General features: G+C 37.0%; 1 protein-coding gene across 2 annotated transcripts in view; it reads left to right on the top strand.

Moving 5' to 3' along the window:
- The window catches only part of PEX7 (peroxisomal biogenesis factor 7), a 90,987-nt gene that overhangs the window by 15,148 nt on the left and 59,359 nt on the right, over nt 1-16,480 (top strand). For both annotated transcript variants that reach the window (XM_032339406.1, XM_032339407.1), the window contains exons 4-7: nt 1,501-1,578; nt 1,961-2,069; nt 14,171-14,277; nt 15,930-16,043. In XM_032339406.1, coding sequence (XP_032195297.1) covers nt 1,501-1,578; nt 1,961-2,069; nt 14,171-14,277; nt 15,930-16,043 — 408 coding nt within the window. The remainder of the gene's footprint in view (nt 1-1,500; nt 1,579-1,960; nt 2,070-14,170; nt 14,278-15,929; nt 16,044-16,480) is intronic.

The following is a 16,480-nucleotide window of genomic DNA, read 5'->3' as shown; positions in this document are numbered from 1 at the left end:
ACCCACTGAGCCACTCAGGCGCCCCTATTGTGGTTATTTTTGACTGTTCACATCAGCCTAGAGTAGCAGTTGGCAGACTGCTACTCATGAGATGCGGCCAACCAAGTGTGCTCTCTGATTTGTAAATAAAGTCTTATTGGGATACAGCTATGCCTACTCATCAAGTGTCACCTATAGCTACTTTTGTGCTCTCCCAGGCTGACATACAGAACCAAGTGGCCCATAAAGCCCCAAATTACTGCTCTTTACAGAAGAAATTTGCCATGCTCTGGCCTAGAGGATAAAATCAAGCTCTTTAGCTCTCAAGAACTTCTATGACTATTTCCGCCCATAACAGATGGCCACAGCAGCTCTTTGGCTTTTGCTGCCCCTTCTGTAAGAGGTGCTCTTCACTGCTGGATTGTGGCTTCTTCAGTGTTCCAGTGATGCTCTCTCTTCTGCATGAATATGGACAGCAGCAGGGCTGGGACTAGGATAGGGTGGGTGGGGCACTCACCTTAGTTACATGATTAAGGAGGACCCCAAAAATTCAGTAGTCAAATAATGTCTTGATGCAATATTTTTTAAAAATCCCAATTGAAAAAATCCATGATGAGAAAAATATCAGTTTTAAGCAAAGACAGGATTAGTATTACCGATATTTTTAAAACTGAGCCTCCAACATGGCTCGCCATGGTACATGTACAAGACAGCAGAGAAGAGGTAACCCATACTTAAGCTACAGCAAACTGCAGACCCTCTGCTTCCTACATAAATGTGGTAGCTAGAATTTTTAAGATTCAGAAGAATCTTCTGGCTGGTCACATTTAATGATGTATACTCAGGTCCACATCAGTACTACTTTAATAAAGAACAATTATGCACATATTTTGTGGAACTTAGCTTACAGTAGCGATCTATATATAATCTGTTGTGTAAGATGACAGAATAAAACATATTTCCATAAATTTTCAAATGGCTTGTTTGAAATGGTTCACTGAAAGCAGTAAAGCATAGATTAGAATAGCAGCATTGGATAACTAAAGCTGTTTACCAAGAGATCTGAAAGGATTACCTGGTTCCTATAAGCTTTTTCTAAGAAAGGCCAGATAGGGATATTAATTGAATTTTAATGCTTTCTGATAAACACTGACCTGGCAAGCTTTTTTAGACGACTAACTTTCTAATCTGCTTTGACATTTCTACGGGGTGCTTCAAACAGTGATTTGTTGGTAGGTTAAAAATATATATGATTTGTTTTAGTGAAGGAGGTTTGGAAATCATCTGTAGCATTCTGTTAAAATAGAAGGGAATCTTATCTGTAAGGAGTATGTCTGGAAGAATGGGCAAAATGACCTTCCCATTTCTCAGGCACCATGTTGAGATTTGTAGGACTTCATTTGATGTTTCAATGAAGTGAATTAGTTGTTCTAACTGGCTATCACTGTTATAAAGAGATAAAATATAATATTGAATTTCATGCTCCTTTACTTTCTAAATGACACATTAAAATGTTTTTAGGTCTATAGTGTTGATTGGAGCCAAACCAGAGGTGAACAGCTTGTGGTGTCTGGCTCATGGGATCAAACTGTCAAGCTGGTATGTTAGCATTACTGTATTTAAAACCAAATGGTCTCTTCCATAACACTTTCATTGAGTTTTTTTCTTTTCTAGAACATACTTCTATATTTTTTCAATTATACAACTAATTTTCTTTTAAAAAACTATAGTAAAGCATTTATTAGAATTTAAACATTTTTAACCTTTTGGCTGTAAACTAACCATTAGCTCAGCATTGATTATTTTGGCCCCTTAAATACTGTTCTGCTTTATATGAAAATAGACTTTAAAGAATCCTTGAAATATGTCTGACTGTTACATGTGTACATATAAATACATAGGTGGTGTATTGTATATATTATGTATATAAACATAAATTTGAATTTACCTCTAAGTAATTGATTTATTCATTTGTTTATAGTGGGATCCAACTGTTGGAAAGTCTCTGTGCACCTTTAGAGGCCACGAAAGTGTCATTTATAGCACAATCTGGTCTCCCCACATCGCTGGTTGTTTTGCTTCAGCCTCAGGTAAATAATTCCGAATTTATCAAAAAAGCCTTACTTGTAGTGAGTGATGGCTTTGCTTTCCCCAGCAGGTGGCACTGTGTACTTGCTATTTGGAGGGAAAAAGGGACCACAGTTCTATCCTTTGTGCTCTTTAGATGGTTTCATTCTTCATCAACCTCTAGATAAGATTTAGCCAGGCCTGGACTACTTTCCAACTATTAATGAACAAATATGGTTTGTCTTAGGCATATCATAACTGGTTATAAATCTTCCAAAATTGGGAATTCATCTAGTTCTTTTTATTAGCCACTGAGTTCCTTCTTTTAGGTGGCATTATCCTTGGTTTGTTTATTGGAGTAAAGGTGGCTAAGTCTGAGTAACAGTTACAAAAGGTATAACATGTGCTAATTAATGACAAGTATTTATGATGAATGACAAAGTAAAATTATCACTCTATTTCTTGCTAATTTTGTAGCTTATGAAAAATATAAATTTATAAAGAAAAAACCAAAAATGGTATCCTACATAATCCCTCTACTAGACTTACCATATGTACAGTGAGGAAATTCAAACAGCACATAAAGATGCCAAATAAAAAGTCCTCATCCCTCCCCCTCCATAGAACCATGGTTAACTTTTTTTGTATTCCTCCATAAAAATTCTTATTCTTTTTTTTTTAAGATTTTATTCATTTATTTGACAGACAGAGATCACAAGTAGGCAGAGAGGCAGACAGGGGCAGGGGTGGGGGCAGGAGCAGGCTCCCTCCGAGCAGAGAGCCCAGTGTTTGGTTCCATCTCAGGACTCTGGGATCATTATCTGAGCCAAAGGCAAAGGCTTTAACCCACTGAGCCACCCAGGTACCCCCCAAATTCTTATTCTTATTTCAGAATATATGGTACAAAAGTAAAAAATGTTTGGGGCACCTGGGTGGCTCAGTTGGTTAAGTATCTACCTTTAGCTTAGGTGATAATTTTGGGGTCCTGGGATGGAGCCCCACAGTTGTGCTCCCTGTTCAGTGGGGAGTCTGCTTCTCCCTCTCCTTTCGCTCCCCTACCCCTCGCTCTCTCTTTCTCTCAAGTAAATAAAATCTTAAAAAAATGAATAACGTTTGCGGGGAATACGCCCGAGTAAAAAGTCAGATGTCTTTAAGGGCTGAATTTGCTTAGTGATGTTAGGTTTTATGTGCTTATAGCTATAAAGTTTTTGTTGTTGTTGAAATTATACAGGAAAATAATAATATAACTGTGAATCAGAAAATCTCCCGTCCCAAGTTCATTTTCCCTGCTGAAAACATTGTAAAAAAGCTTTTGATTGTGATAATTTTTTAGTAGCTTAGTCCAGTATTATAGTTGAATTGGGTGACTCATGCGACCATTCAGGAGTTTTTAGACTCTAGTTTTAAATAAATTTGATGGAAAAAAACATTCATCAATTATATTTTATAAATTATATATGAATTTATATTATATTCTTAAACTTATGGAATCAACACAAATTTAAGTTAGAAAAAGAGGTACACCATGTTTCTTTTATTTGATCTACCACCAATAGACACTTGGCTAAAGGATTTTCTGAATACCTTCCTAAAGTCTCTGACACTTTAATATACATTACTTCATTTTTCTTTTAGATGATTTGTGTTGTGTACAGAGTGCCATTAAAGCTATAAAAAGTGTAGGAATGAAACAAAGGTGAACAACTAATTGTCACAGGCAAGGCAGGGTTGCTCTGCTAGGCTGCCTCCTCAAGTCACTTTGACCTTGCCTCTATGAACAAATAGTGAGAAGGCAAACTGATGTCTCCGAGTATTCCAACATGAGGATTTATTAAATTACATCATTTAGGGGGAATATATTCATAAATACAGCCTGTATGACACTAATGACTTACTTTCTTTCTTTCTTTCTTTCTTTTTTAAAGATTTTATTTATTTATTTGACAGACAGAGATCACAAGCAGGCAGAGAGGCAGGCAGAGAGAAAGGGGAAAGCAAGCTCCCTGCCGAGCAAAGAGCCCAATGTGGGGCTCGATCCCAGGACCCTGGGATCATGACCCAAGCCGAAGGCAGAGACTTTAACCCACTGAGCCACCCAGGTGCCCCGACACTAATGACTTTCAAAAGTGTTTCTTATAGAGCAGCAACACCTTATAGATTAGTCAAAACAATGACAACAACCTTCCCAGTCTGGATGATGTCAGTAAATTCTGATAGTGAGAATCTGGTAATATGAAGATAATAATTATTTTAAGATTTGGACCTTGAAATGATAAATAAATGTACCTTTTTAATCTTTTAAATGTTTTCCAATTTGATGAATGGAAGATGATACCTAATTTTGTTTTGATTTGTGTATTTGATTACTAGGGATAGTGAATATTTTTTGTATGTTCATTGACCACTACAGTTTTTCCTTTGTGAGTCTTGTGTTCATGTTTTTGGCCCATTTTTCTACTGAGAACTGTTTGTTGTTGTTTTTCTGTATTGATGTGTGAGCTCTTTTTTATATTTAAGAATTGGTCTAATGTATCTTACATATATTTTCCCAATTTTTTGTTTTTTAACCATTTTATTTTCTTTTATGTTGTATGTATATTGTATATGCATTTAAGTTTTTTGGTATTCAAAACTGTCAATTTTTTGCTTGATAGGTTTTTGGCTTTCATTTAGGATGACAAGGAGTTGGCTCAGTGAAAAGTAGAGGCCTTGCATGGCATGGAAAGAGAGGCCATTGTAGGCCGAGAGAATAGGATGTCCAAAAGTAAGAACTTGGCACATTTGAGGTACTGAAAGAAGACCCGGGAGACCACTGGTTAAGAGGAAAAGGTCGTAAAAATGAGGATGGGCAGTAGAGGAGGTGCCCACCTTATGTATTGGATTCAAGATTTTGGATTTTATCCTATGGACATGGGCAAGGCACTGCAGAGGATTAAGCAGGGGAGTGATATGATTAGGCTTGCATTTAACAAAATTCCTTCTGGCTCTGTGTAGAGAATAGTTGGGAGGTGAGCGGGAGTGGATGTGGGAAGATTAACTGACAGATGAAGGAAGGTATGGATAAGGATGGCTGCAGAAGAGCTGGCTGAAATTAGGCTGACTCGAGTTGGTATTTAGAGATGATTTTATAATATGTACAATAGGTGAAGAGAGAAGGATGAGTAAAGAGTAACACCTAGATTCCTGCCAAGGATAAATTGGTGGGTGGTTAATGTCATAACTGAGGTAAGAAATACGTTTGAAAGAGAAGATCTTGAGTTTTGTTTTAGAGCACACTGAGCTCATAGGACAAGGGAGTTGTCGATGAGTAGGGCGAGTTTGGAGCTGAGACATCTAGCCTCGTGAATAAATTGTGTCATTGGCTCATAAATGATAACTAAAGCCATTGGAGTAAGTCAGAGTCCCCAGGAAAGATTAAACAGAAGAAACCTTAGACTAGAGCATAGGTTGGCTCACTATTGCCCTCAGATCAAAATGACCCACTGACAGGTTTTGTGAACAAAGATTTAGTGGAACACAGCCATGCCATTCTTTTATAGATTGTCTGTCTGTAACTGCTTTTCTGCCATAATGGCAGAGGTGAGTAGCTGTGGCAGAGGTGAGTAGCTGTGGCAGAGGCCCTTGAAGCCAAAATTACTTATGTTGGGTCCCTCACAGGAAATGTTTGCTGACGCTTTGTATGAAGAGTCTTGAGGGGACATAAAGCAATGGAAGCCCTTTCGTGCAGTTTGGTTGTTTAGGGGAAGAGAGAAGAAAATAGCTAGAGGAAGAGGTAGAGTGTGTCTACTGTTGTCTCCTCATTTAATTATCTAGCATCCTCCAAATAGGCTATCAGAAGGATAATTGTTCTTTACTTGCTACTAAACTCTGTTAATGCCCTGAGTTGTTGAATTATGTTGAGTGGGTTCCATAGTAAATACGTCACAGAAATCCTTTAACTTCTGTTTATAATTTTCTTTATTCTAAAAATTTTAAATGACCAAATGTCCCTCAATTTTAAAGCATTATTAGGTTGAAGACACTCAGAACTGGAAATCTTCAGGTAAATTGTGTACAGACAAACATGTCCATTAGATTAAGGAATTTCCTGGATTCTAAGGTAGGAGAAAGTAATAGTAGATTCTGTGTATAGAAGTTCAGTTAAGTAAAAAATGTTCAGTGTTTGAAATTAACAGCATGGTTTTCTAGAATGAAGAACAGTATACTTTTAAGATTATTACTGTTATTTTCTAAATTTCTAAGTTGTCTGAGTTAGAGTGTTTTGTCCATAATCTGAGTTAAATCTTTCCCAAGATATCAAATCTCTTGGGATGGAACTAGTGATATATTTTTCCTTGGCACATTTCCTTTTCCATGCCTAAATTTCTTACTGGATTTTTAAAAATTTTTCTGTGGCATAGCTAATTGTAAGGCTGGGTGAATATTAAGTAAGTGATAGCAATATTGATGTGCTGTTCGAATTAACTAACCCTTTAACCTGCCTATGTAACTTGAGTTAGTCATCTTTGTGCTTTTAATTTAGTGTAAATGCTAATGAATTTCATGCTTATAGTGAGTCAGTTCTGTAAGATGACCACAGTTTAGCATAATGGTTATAATTTTACTATAGGTGAAAAGCCCTAATACAGAAAGTATTGGTACAAGTTCAATTAAAATTCTTTTAAGGATGTGAATTAGACTGACATTAGCATCATTTTCTTTGAGTAGGGATGCCCTTTGGCCTTATATCCTACAGTTTCAAAGAAGTCGTTTCAAACCCTTCATGAATTAATGGTATAAGATAGATCTATCTTCAAAATGAACTGAAATTTACTTCCTTTCTGGTGAAGCAGTGAAGACATGTCTGGTGCAAGCTCTAATTGGCAACATCCATAATAAGCTGAAATTAATAATGAGTATAATTTTACATATTTGGACAAATATTAATAAGTAAAACTCCTTGAACTACTGATATATTTTATAAAAATTCCTTTACCTTACTATTGTATGTAATTTTGTTGATGTATATTATTATTTAAGGTTCTGAAATTATCTTCATTTGTTTTTAATCATTGCTCTTTTTATGACTGAGACCAAATATAAAATCTGATGGTGACAAAATCTTGAACTAATACACCTGCGTTTATTTAAATGTCAGGCAAAATTCTGTGTATTAGCCTTTTTTTTTTTTTTTTTGTACTTGTCAGAATTCACTCATTTATTTAACAAGTATTCAACATGTACTCTATGGTAGGCCATGCAAGATGTAGGAAATCCCAGAATAAGCAAATAAAAATTGGTTTCCATATGATACAAGAAGTACAAAAAAGATCCACTTGGCAATCTAAGTGAAGAAATGTAACAAACACCCTTTATTTGGGCTGAGTCACACACACTCCTTTTGCTTTTATGGTGGCCTTTTGTGTAGCATGGTATACATAATACTGAGTCTGGATGTTGCATAAAGAGTATTCAGTGTATGAGAATGAATAGCATGAAAAGGCTTATTGTGTGGAAAGTTAGCAATATAATCACAAAACTTAACTATCTGCATATTGTAAATAGGTATTATTTAAACAATCTTTTATCATCACAATGTCCATTTAGTTGAATAGAAAAAAAAAGTTTATCTGTTTAATGACATCATCTTCATGTGTTATATTAGAAATAAATATAAATATCAGCCAGGATTTCTTTTGTTGAAAGTCAAAGAAATTCTGAACCAAACCACTTTAAGAAGACAATTTATTTGCTCGCATGGTTGAAATGTCCAAAATTACATCTGGATTTATACACATGGATGGACGTAGGACTTAGAGGATGTTCTTGCCATCTGTTCTGTTTTTGTTAAGTTGGTTTTGTATCAGGCACCATGTGAAAGTAAGATGGCAGCAGCTTCAACCCCTCTATCCTTTCTGGTTTCCGTCCAGTATGAAAACGTGTGAGACTCCTTCTCAGACATCTAAGAAAGTTCCATTTTCTCTCATCTGATGGCCCATGTGAATGTTTCTAATCTGATCATGGTGCCTAGGAGAGGAGGATGTGATGTGTTGGTTGGGGCCCAGCTTACACCTACCGTTGGGAATGGGAAATGAGAGAGGGTGGTAGTCCATCTCTTATACCAACAATGGAAAAAATGAATAGTGATTAGGTGGGAGTGGTTCTACAGGGCCTATATTCACTAGACTCTATGCACATCCAACACTAAAATCAAAGGGATTTCACAAAATATGGACCTGTGAAGTATAAAATATACTTTAAAAAAATTGGATAAAGGAAAGCCATTTGCCAACTTTTATGATTTTAGAAACTCTTTAGAAGGTTTATTTATTAAGCATTTGCCATTTTCCTTCATAATGATTTTCAAATAATAGCCTCCTTAATAAAGTTGAAAAGATTTGAAGTTTTTTCTTCCACTCTACAAGAGGAGGGTTTGTGGTTCAGTAAAGGATGGGGCACGCTCTGAAGCTCTCACTGTGCTTTTGCCATTTCAAGTGAAATGAGGAAATTTGCTTACCAAGCTGTATACAATGTATTAGGAGGCAAGTGAACATCCTTGCATATTTTCTTGACTTGTTTTCATGCATTTTCTATCAGGCATGTGTATTCTTTTACATAGCTGAGTGCCTTACACAAGCAAACACTAAAATATTTTTAATTACTATTATATAAGATATAGGAAGTAAGCATCTTATTAGAATTTTGAAAACCTATTGGAGGTTAATTTTGGTTGTTGAGAGGGACATTGGCAGTGAGTCAGTCAGATATTAAGTGAATGAACACTGTTTTCTGAAAGATACACTGAAAGCCGTTGAAGAGACATTGAGGAAGAAGAAAACAGACAGGGTTCCTGTTTCTTAGAGCCGCAATCCAGTGGAAAAGAGAGATCCTGTGGAAAAACAAACTAGCAATGGATAATGCAAGGAGTGTGAAATTCTCTGGAGAGGTAACATAGTAAGTAGAATCCAGGAAATTCCTTAATCTCATGGACATTGTCTGTACACAATTTACACTGCACTGTCCGAGACAAAATTCTTCTTTTACCACTATTACCTGACTTCAGGTCATGCTGCTTAATGTCCGTCTCTTCATTCCTCACTTGGAAAACAAGGATGACGGTAATACTTATTTCATGGAAGTTTTGAGAAGGATTAAGTAAGTTAATATGTACAAAAGGCTGAGAACAGTACCTGGCACAGAGTTAGGGCTCTATAAATGTTACCTTCTATGATTAACGTGTGTGCTCAGAATTCTGTGGGAACACAGATAAGGATTCTTGAGCTTGGCAAAGTTGGCTGGTCAGGGTAGCTAGTTCTCCACTCTGAGAAAACAGCGTTCAAGCTGTTGCTCCAGTAACTAAGAGTTAAGAGACGAGAGCTGGGAAGCAAAGGAATGGAGGTGGCAAGAACAGAGCATATTTGGGGAGTATCTGAATGACCATGGCATGTGTTTGTGTTGTAAGAATTACCAGTGCTCATCTGAGGAACTTGCTCTGGGTAGAATCTGGAATGCTTGGTTGTGTGATGGTATACAAGGTCAGTGATCCTGAAACCTGGCTGGCCACTGGAATTGTTGGGGGAGCTTTAAAAAAACAACAGGATTCTGGGCTCCATTTTAGTCCTGATGAATCAAGTATCTCTGGGAGGCACATTTTTTAATTACCCCAGCTGAACCTAGTGATCAGCCTCTTCTGGAAAATGCTGTTCTAGTCTACAGCATAGCTTTGTTTGAGATGCCAAACTAATAGTTTATTTCTGCTGGTGCAATGGGAATTGCATGCTTAATATTCATCTCTCTTTAAAAACCCACAGAATGGTTTCAGTGCTGAATTCAGAGAGGAAGTGGTTTCTGTAGTTTGAGAATGCCTTAGTTGTCCCTCCCGCCCAAGTTTTGTTTGAGTTGTATTATGGTCTTCATCAATTTTCTTACTTTGTCTTCTTGCTTACAGACAGGAGCCTGCTATGAAACCTACTATAATCTTTGCATAAGAAATCTCAACTGTAAATTTCATGGTTATGGAAACCAAAGTTGTGAAATATTTGTTTTTACCAATATTACAAATGGCAGAAGCTTACATGATAGGCAGTCATATGGTTAATTATGTCACTCAACTGCTTATAGCCATTTATATTTTAAAGATAATGCAGGAGACTATAGCATTGAAGTCATTCCAAGAATTGAGTCACCTTCGAAGTTAGATGGTATTTACAAATCTGGAACTAAATTTGTTAGCATTGGCTAAGTTAGGACAGGCCAAAAGGGGGGAATTTTTAGAGATTTAGATCTAGATTTACTTTCCAAAGCATTCTAAGGTTCTCTAAGGACATTGTGTTTTGTCTAGTTCATGAAAGTTTGTTAGTAGGACAGAATTCATATTTCTAAATTACATGAGATAGAAGGGAAGACTATTTAAGCTCATTACATTAAGAACATTAATATGAAGTAAACTTTCTTTTGAACCATGAAAACTAAGTTACTGCTATTACAGACTCCATATAATTGCATAAGTAATAGCCATGCCTGAATGAATGGGTCTGGTAGTTAAAAAACAAACAAACAAACACACTTCATTCTATTCTAAGAAAAAAGTCATATTACATTTGGTAAGCATCTGACATTTCAATTCAGGTCAATTATTTGGGCCCAATATGCATCCTTTTGCTGCTCAGTTCTTTGCAGAGTCAGATCCAATGTTGACACTCATTCTCCCTCCTCACCTTACTCTTACCTGCTGTGGCTTGAAATTCAACATAGTAGCATCCAACATTTCCTATTCTGCGCTATGCACTGTGACTCGCTGGTTCTGTTGCCAGTGGCTGGCCTGCCACTGATAGGGGAAGATGGTGGCACTATCACAGGGCCCTGGTCAACATCTGGCTGTCAATGAAGGGTCAGTTGTCTGGAAAATGCAATTACTAAAAAAAACCAACATAAGTACAGATATCTCAGTGGCTCAGAGTTGAGTGAGTCATGGTACTGTTGGGCCAGAAGCTGTCTCTCCTACCTGGAAAATAGAGTGAGGAGGATGAAGTGACAAATGTGTGCAACAGAAGTGACTGTCAAGTAAAGGGAATTCTTAGCTCCTTCAGAGCAGTTCCCTTCTTCTGGTGTCTTTCAAGTTAACTGCAAGATGGGACAACCTAGGCAATGGCTTTTCTGTGTGTGTGAATGCTGCTTGACTGTGATGGTAAGGAACCAAAATATTGCTCCAGAGAGATGTGGAGTGGACACCCACCCAGTCTTTGTTATTGGGTGTTTTGCTTAATCTTTTTTTCCTGTGTAAATATGCATGTCATATAAAAATACATGTAGACATGTATTTTTTAATTTAAATTCAGTTTAGTTAACATATAGTGTATTATTAATTTCAGAGGTAGAATTTAGTGATTCATCAGTTGCATATAAAACCCATCAACCACCGTCCTTGATGTCCATCACCCAGTTACTCCATCCTCCCACCTACCTCCCCTCCGACAACATTTTTTGTTTTCTAGAGCTAAGAGTCTCTTATGGGTTGCCTCCCTCTCTGTTTTATCTTATTTTATTTTTCCTTCCATTCCCCTGTGTTCATCTGGTTTGTTTCTTAAATCCACATATGAGTGAAATCATATGGTATTTGTCTTTCTCTGCCTGACTTATTTTTGCTTAGTAGAACACCCTCTAGTTCCATCTCTGTTGTTGTAAATGGCAAGATTTCGTTCTTTCTGATGGCTGAGATAGATATACACATACACCCCACATCTTTATCCATCCATCTGTCTGTGGACATCTGGGCTCTTTCTGTAGTTTGGCTATTATAGGTGTTGTTGCTATAAACACTGGGGTCCATGTGCCCTTCGAATCACTTCGTAGTGCAATTGCTTAATCTTTTAGTGAAGTATAATACCCATGTGGAACAGTGCATAATCTTAAGTGTACAATGCAAAGAATTTTCACAGTGAGCACATACAGTTGTGTATGTAGCCCCCAGATCAAGAAACAGAACATTCTGAGAGGCTCCCCTACCCCACTCCAGGGTGGGTGACCACTGTCCTGCCTTTTAATAGCATAGATTAGCTTTGTGGTTTTATACTCCTGTGTCAGGTTTCTTTTGTTCATTATGTTTTGTGAGACTCCAATAATGTTGCTAGAATAACAGTTACTTCTTCATGGACTGGCCCTATTCCTTGTAATGTTTTGATACTTTAATCTTTAGTTTCCCCATTTGTAAATTACTATAAAAATTACTTGTTATATTATCAAAATTTTTACCTCAGTTTTTATGGTTTTAAAAAGTTAAGGCATACCAAATGTTTAGACCACCACCTGGCATAAAATAAACACTCAATAAATATTGGCCATTATTCACAGCATTCTGAATAGGAGTGGGAATGACTTCTAATCATGGGTATGCTTTCTTATTTTTTTCAAGTATATTATCTCATTTAAACTTGATAAGGTAAATATTTTATCACAGGTAAGGAAACTGAGATTCAGGTAAGTTAAGGAACTTGATTAAATATCAACAGGTACAAAATGATTGAGCTAGATTAGGACTAGGCCCCAGAACTCTGGAGCCCACATTCTTAACCTCTACATTTCGTTACCACCAACAATTTAATGCTTATCTTTCTTAAACAACTTCCAAAGAAATCGAGAAAAAAAAAGCACTATCTAAAATTGCAAATGTAACTACATGACAATATGATTTAGAATTGGGAATGCAGGAAAATATATGTAATTAAGCAAAGGATAATTTAAAATTTTAGTATTATCGCATACCATATATAAAGGTATCTGTTTGTGCCAGAGACCGTGCTAAGTGCCAGAAACTTTTTTACACTATATGCTTGTACAACCCTGAATGCAGGCATTCTGTTGCTTTTTTAGAAATGAGGAATCAGTCTCAGAGTTATTATATAACTTGTGCAGGGTCACACAGCTACTAAACAGAATTTCAGACCCTGACTGCCATCACGCCGTAGACCATGTTCTTACATCCAACGGTACCAGCTTACTCTCAGCATCACTACCTGTTTCTAGTTGACTGTGATGTTAATACATGTATATATCCCGAGTTTTATTCATCAGGTCATTTTGTTGTCTTCTTTTAATTTATAAATATCAAAGGCAAACAGCATATAAAACATTTAATGAGGTAACTGTGAAGCTAAGCAATGTGAACCATTTTTGTAATAATGCAAGATATAATCCCCAAACTTTTCAACTTGTTTTTTCCAAGGAGAGAAATATACCTCTGGCTGGCCTGTTAAAATGTAGTAAACATAAACACAAAGATGAAAAATTCTCAGGGCGCCTGGGTGGCTCAGTGGGTTAAAGCCTCTGCCTTCGGCTCTGGTCATGATCCCAGGGTCCTGGGATCGAGCCCCGCATCGGGCTCTCTGCTCAGCAGGGAGCCTGCTTCCTCCTTCTCTCTCTCTGCCTGCCTCTCAGCCTACTTGTAATCTCTGCCTGTCAAATAAATAAATAAAATCTTAAAAAAAAAAAAAGATGAAAAATTCTCTATTTTGACTTGGTAGACTGCCCACATTTAACAATAAAATTGTTAGCATTCGGTTTCTTATAGACTAGAAACCAATGATTTTCAGGACATTTTTCCTGTCCTGAAGAGAAATGCACTATGTGTTTTTGTGTGTATATAGTCATCACTGTCCTTGTTTCAGTGTGAAATTCAGATTTTCCTGCTTTGAGTAGATGTATAAACATTGTTGTAACACATTACTTTTTGTAGTTCCTCACTTTTAGTAGTTCCTATACATTATTATAGTTAAAATCAATGATGTAAAATCATGGGGCACGTGGGTGGCATAGTCAGTCAAGCCTCCGAATTTTGGTTTCGGCTCAGGTAGTGATCTCAGGGTCATGAGATCAAACCCCACATTGGGCTTCTGCCTCACTGCGGAGTCTGCTGGAGATTCTCTCTCATTCTTCCTCTGCCATTCCCACTCATGTGGAATGGCTTTCACTCTTTCTCTAAGTCTTCAAAAAACAAAACAAACAAAACCAATATATATACATAATATATAAATGGTAGTAACCTCCCAGCAAACCAATGTATTTTCCCTTAATTTATCATCTGGGGTACAGTGTCACTAAGCATCCAAGTGGTGTAATGGAAAGTGATCAAGTCTTCATCTCTCACCAGGTGATCAGACTCTGAGAATCTGGGATGTGAAGTCAACAGGAGTCAGAATTGTGGTTCCTGCACATCAGGCAGAAATTTTGAGCTGTGACTGGTGTAAATACAATGAGGTACCCTCCTGTCTGGATCTGTCCCTTGCTGCTGAGCCCTTCTTTTTGTTGAAATGTTCTGGATTTTATTTTCTCTTCCTTTATGTGGACTTTGGTAGTGTTTATGGACCATTAAGTTGAATTCAGTCCCTTTCAATTCTAATTGATGATTGTGAGTGACCTGCATTAGCATTAATTGGATTTAAGTGCACATGAAACAGGCAGAGTAAGAAATAGAAATTCTCAAAGTTCAACAGTGCAGGCTTACTTGCTTATTTGGGAAGCTGCTTTACAGTTTATGTACTTTTTTTTTTTATTGCTCTTAACCCCACTGATTTGTATCGTCTGCTTGCATTTCTCATTCACTTTGCTGGTTAGGCTGCTGAACTATTTGTAATTTGATTTTTAGTTTGATGGTCTACCATCAAACAAACTTTGTTTGTTTTTTAAAGTTTTTTTTTTTTTATTTATTTGGCAGACATCACAAGTAGGCAGAGAGGCAGGCAGAGAGAGAGGGGGAAGCAAGCTTCCTGCTGAGCAGAGAGCCTGATGCGGGGCTCGACCCCAGGACCCTGAGATCATGACCTGAGCTGAAGGCAGAGGACTAACCCACTGAGCCACCCAGGTGCCCCGGTCTACCAGTTTTTTAAAAAATTTTGTTTGATCTTCCCATATAAGCCTAACCAAACTTCATGCTTCTGTAGATAACAGTGTCTATTTTTACCTCTTTGCAAAGCTTTAGTTAACCACATGAGCATATGAATTCAGAATAGAAATGGATTAAATGTGTGTTGAGATACTATTTATATACCTGAGGTGGTCTGTTGCCTGGGACAGACAGGTAAAACATACTCCTTGTTTCTTCTCACTTTTCAATTAACTAAAGGAAGTTAAGAGAGCATTTTATTGGCAGAGTTCTTTGAAAAGAAATAAAATCGATTAAAAGAAAAGAGAGTACATATTCAATAATAATACCTGATCTAAATAACCATTTCATTGCTGATAACTGCATTTCAAATCTCTGTCATCATAAATGAGTTTTCCATCTGGAAAATGAATTGTGGACTATATGTTATAGTTTGGGGAATTCTAAAAAAGGCTGATACATAATTGAGAGTTGTTAAAATTGTTTTTGTTTTAAATTATTGAAATTTTCCCTCCCATGAGCTTACGCTTAAACCTAGCACATTCAGACAATGAATTACTACCCTGGTTGACATGGGAGGGGGCTGACTGTGGGCCCAGCACTTGGCCTGTTCAGCTAGGAACTGTGGTTCACTGAGGGCTCTAGATAGAGGGATTTGTAAAACCTGACCAGATAGGAGACTCATCACTATTTACAGAGGTTCTCAGATAGGATTAGATATTGTATTAAGACATGGCCCATGAGAGTGGGAAACAATGATTGAATTAGATTTAGAAAAGCATAAAAATCAAATTGGTACCCTTTCCTTTTCCCCCATATTCCTCAGTTAACAGGCCTCTTGCCTTTTAAAGCCTGTTAAGCCTCACAGTACACTCAAGAGGAAGGTGGGCTCATTTGAGGGGTGTAATTTTTAACCCCTTATATTACTACTACTACTACAAGTAGATTGGAGAACCCACAATGCCATTTGAGACTGCACATTGTTCTGTCCTGTGCACTGCTCACTGTTCTCTGAATTTTTTTGCAGAATTTGCTCGTGACAGGGGCTGTGGATTGTAGTTTGAGAGGCTGGGACCTGAGGAATGTACGACAGCCAGTGTTTGAACTTCTTGGTCATACCTACGCTATTAGGAGAGTGAAAGTAAGTGTTTTTCTTTTCTTTTTACCTGTGGAGTAGAAATAAAAACATAATGAAGTATATAGAAAACATGTTTAGGAGTTGGGGTTATGGGTGCTTTTTGTGCATATTTCTGTTAGCCAGTTGGTGATGAACAATGAAAGCTAAAATTAGGTAAAAATATTTGAATAATTGTTGAATGAATTGGGACAATGTAGACGATCAGTGCTTAAGCTTAAATAGAAAATTTTTTTTCATTCTGTTCTTTCCATTCTACTACTATTCCTTTTTGTGTGTTTTTTAACTATGGTAATTTGCTTTTAGTATTCTTCGTAATTTCCGATTCAGTGGTTGAAACTACAGAGAGGTTTCTTTTCTCTAACATGGTAATAAGTATGAATGTTCACAACATTTGGGGTATAGAAAATTTTCCACTCTGCCAACAGCAGACAATGAGATGA

This window comes from Mustela erminea, chromosome 4 (genome assembly GCF_009829155.1).
Source record: "Mustela erminea isolate mMusErm1 chromosome 4, mMusErm1.Pri, whole genome shotgun sequence".
NCBI lineage: Eukaryota > Metazoa > Chordata > Mammalia > Carnivora > Mustelidae > Mustela > Mustela erminea.
Note: the sequence above shows the minus strand (reverse complement) of the source record. Positions and strands in the feature narration are given on the sequence as shown.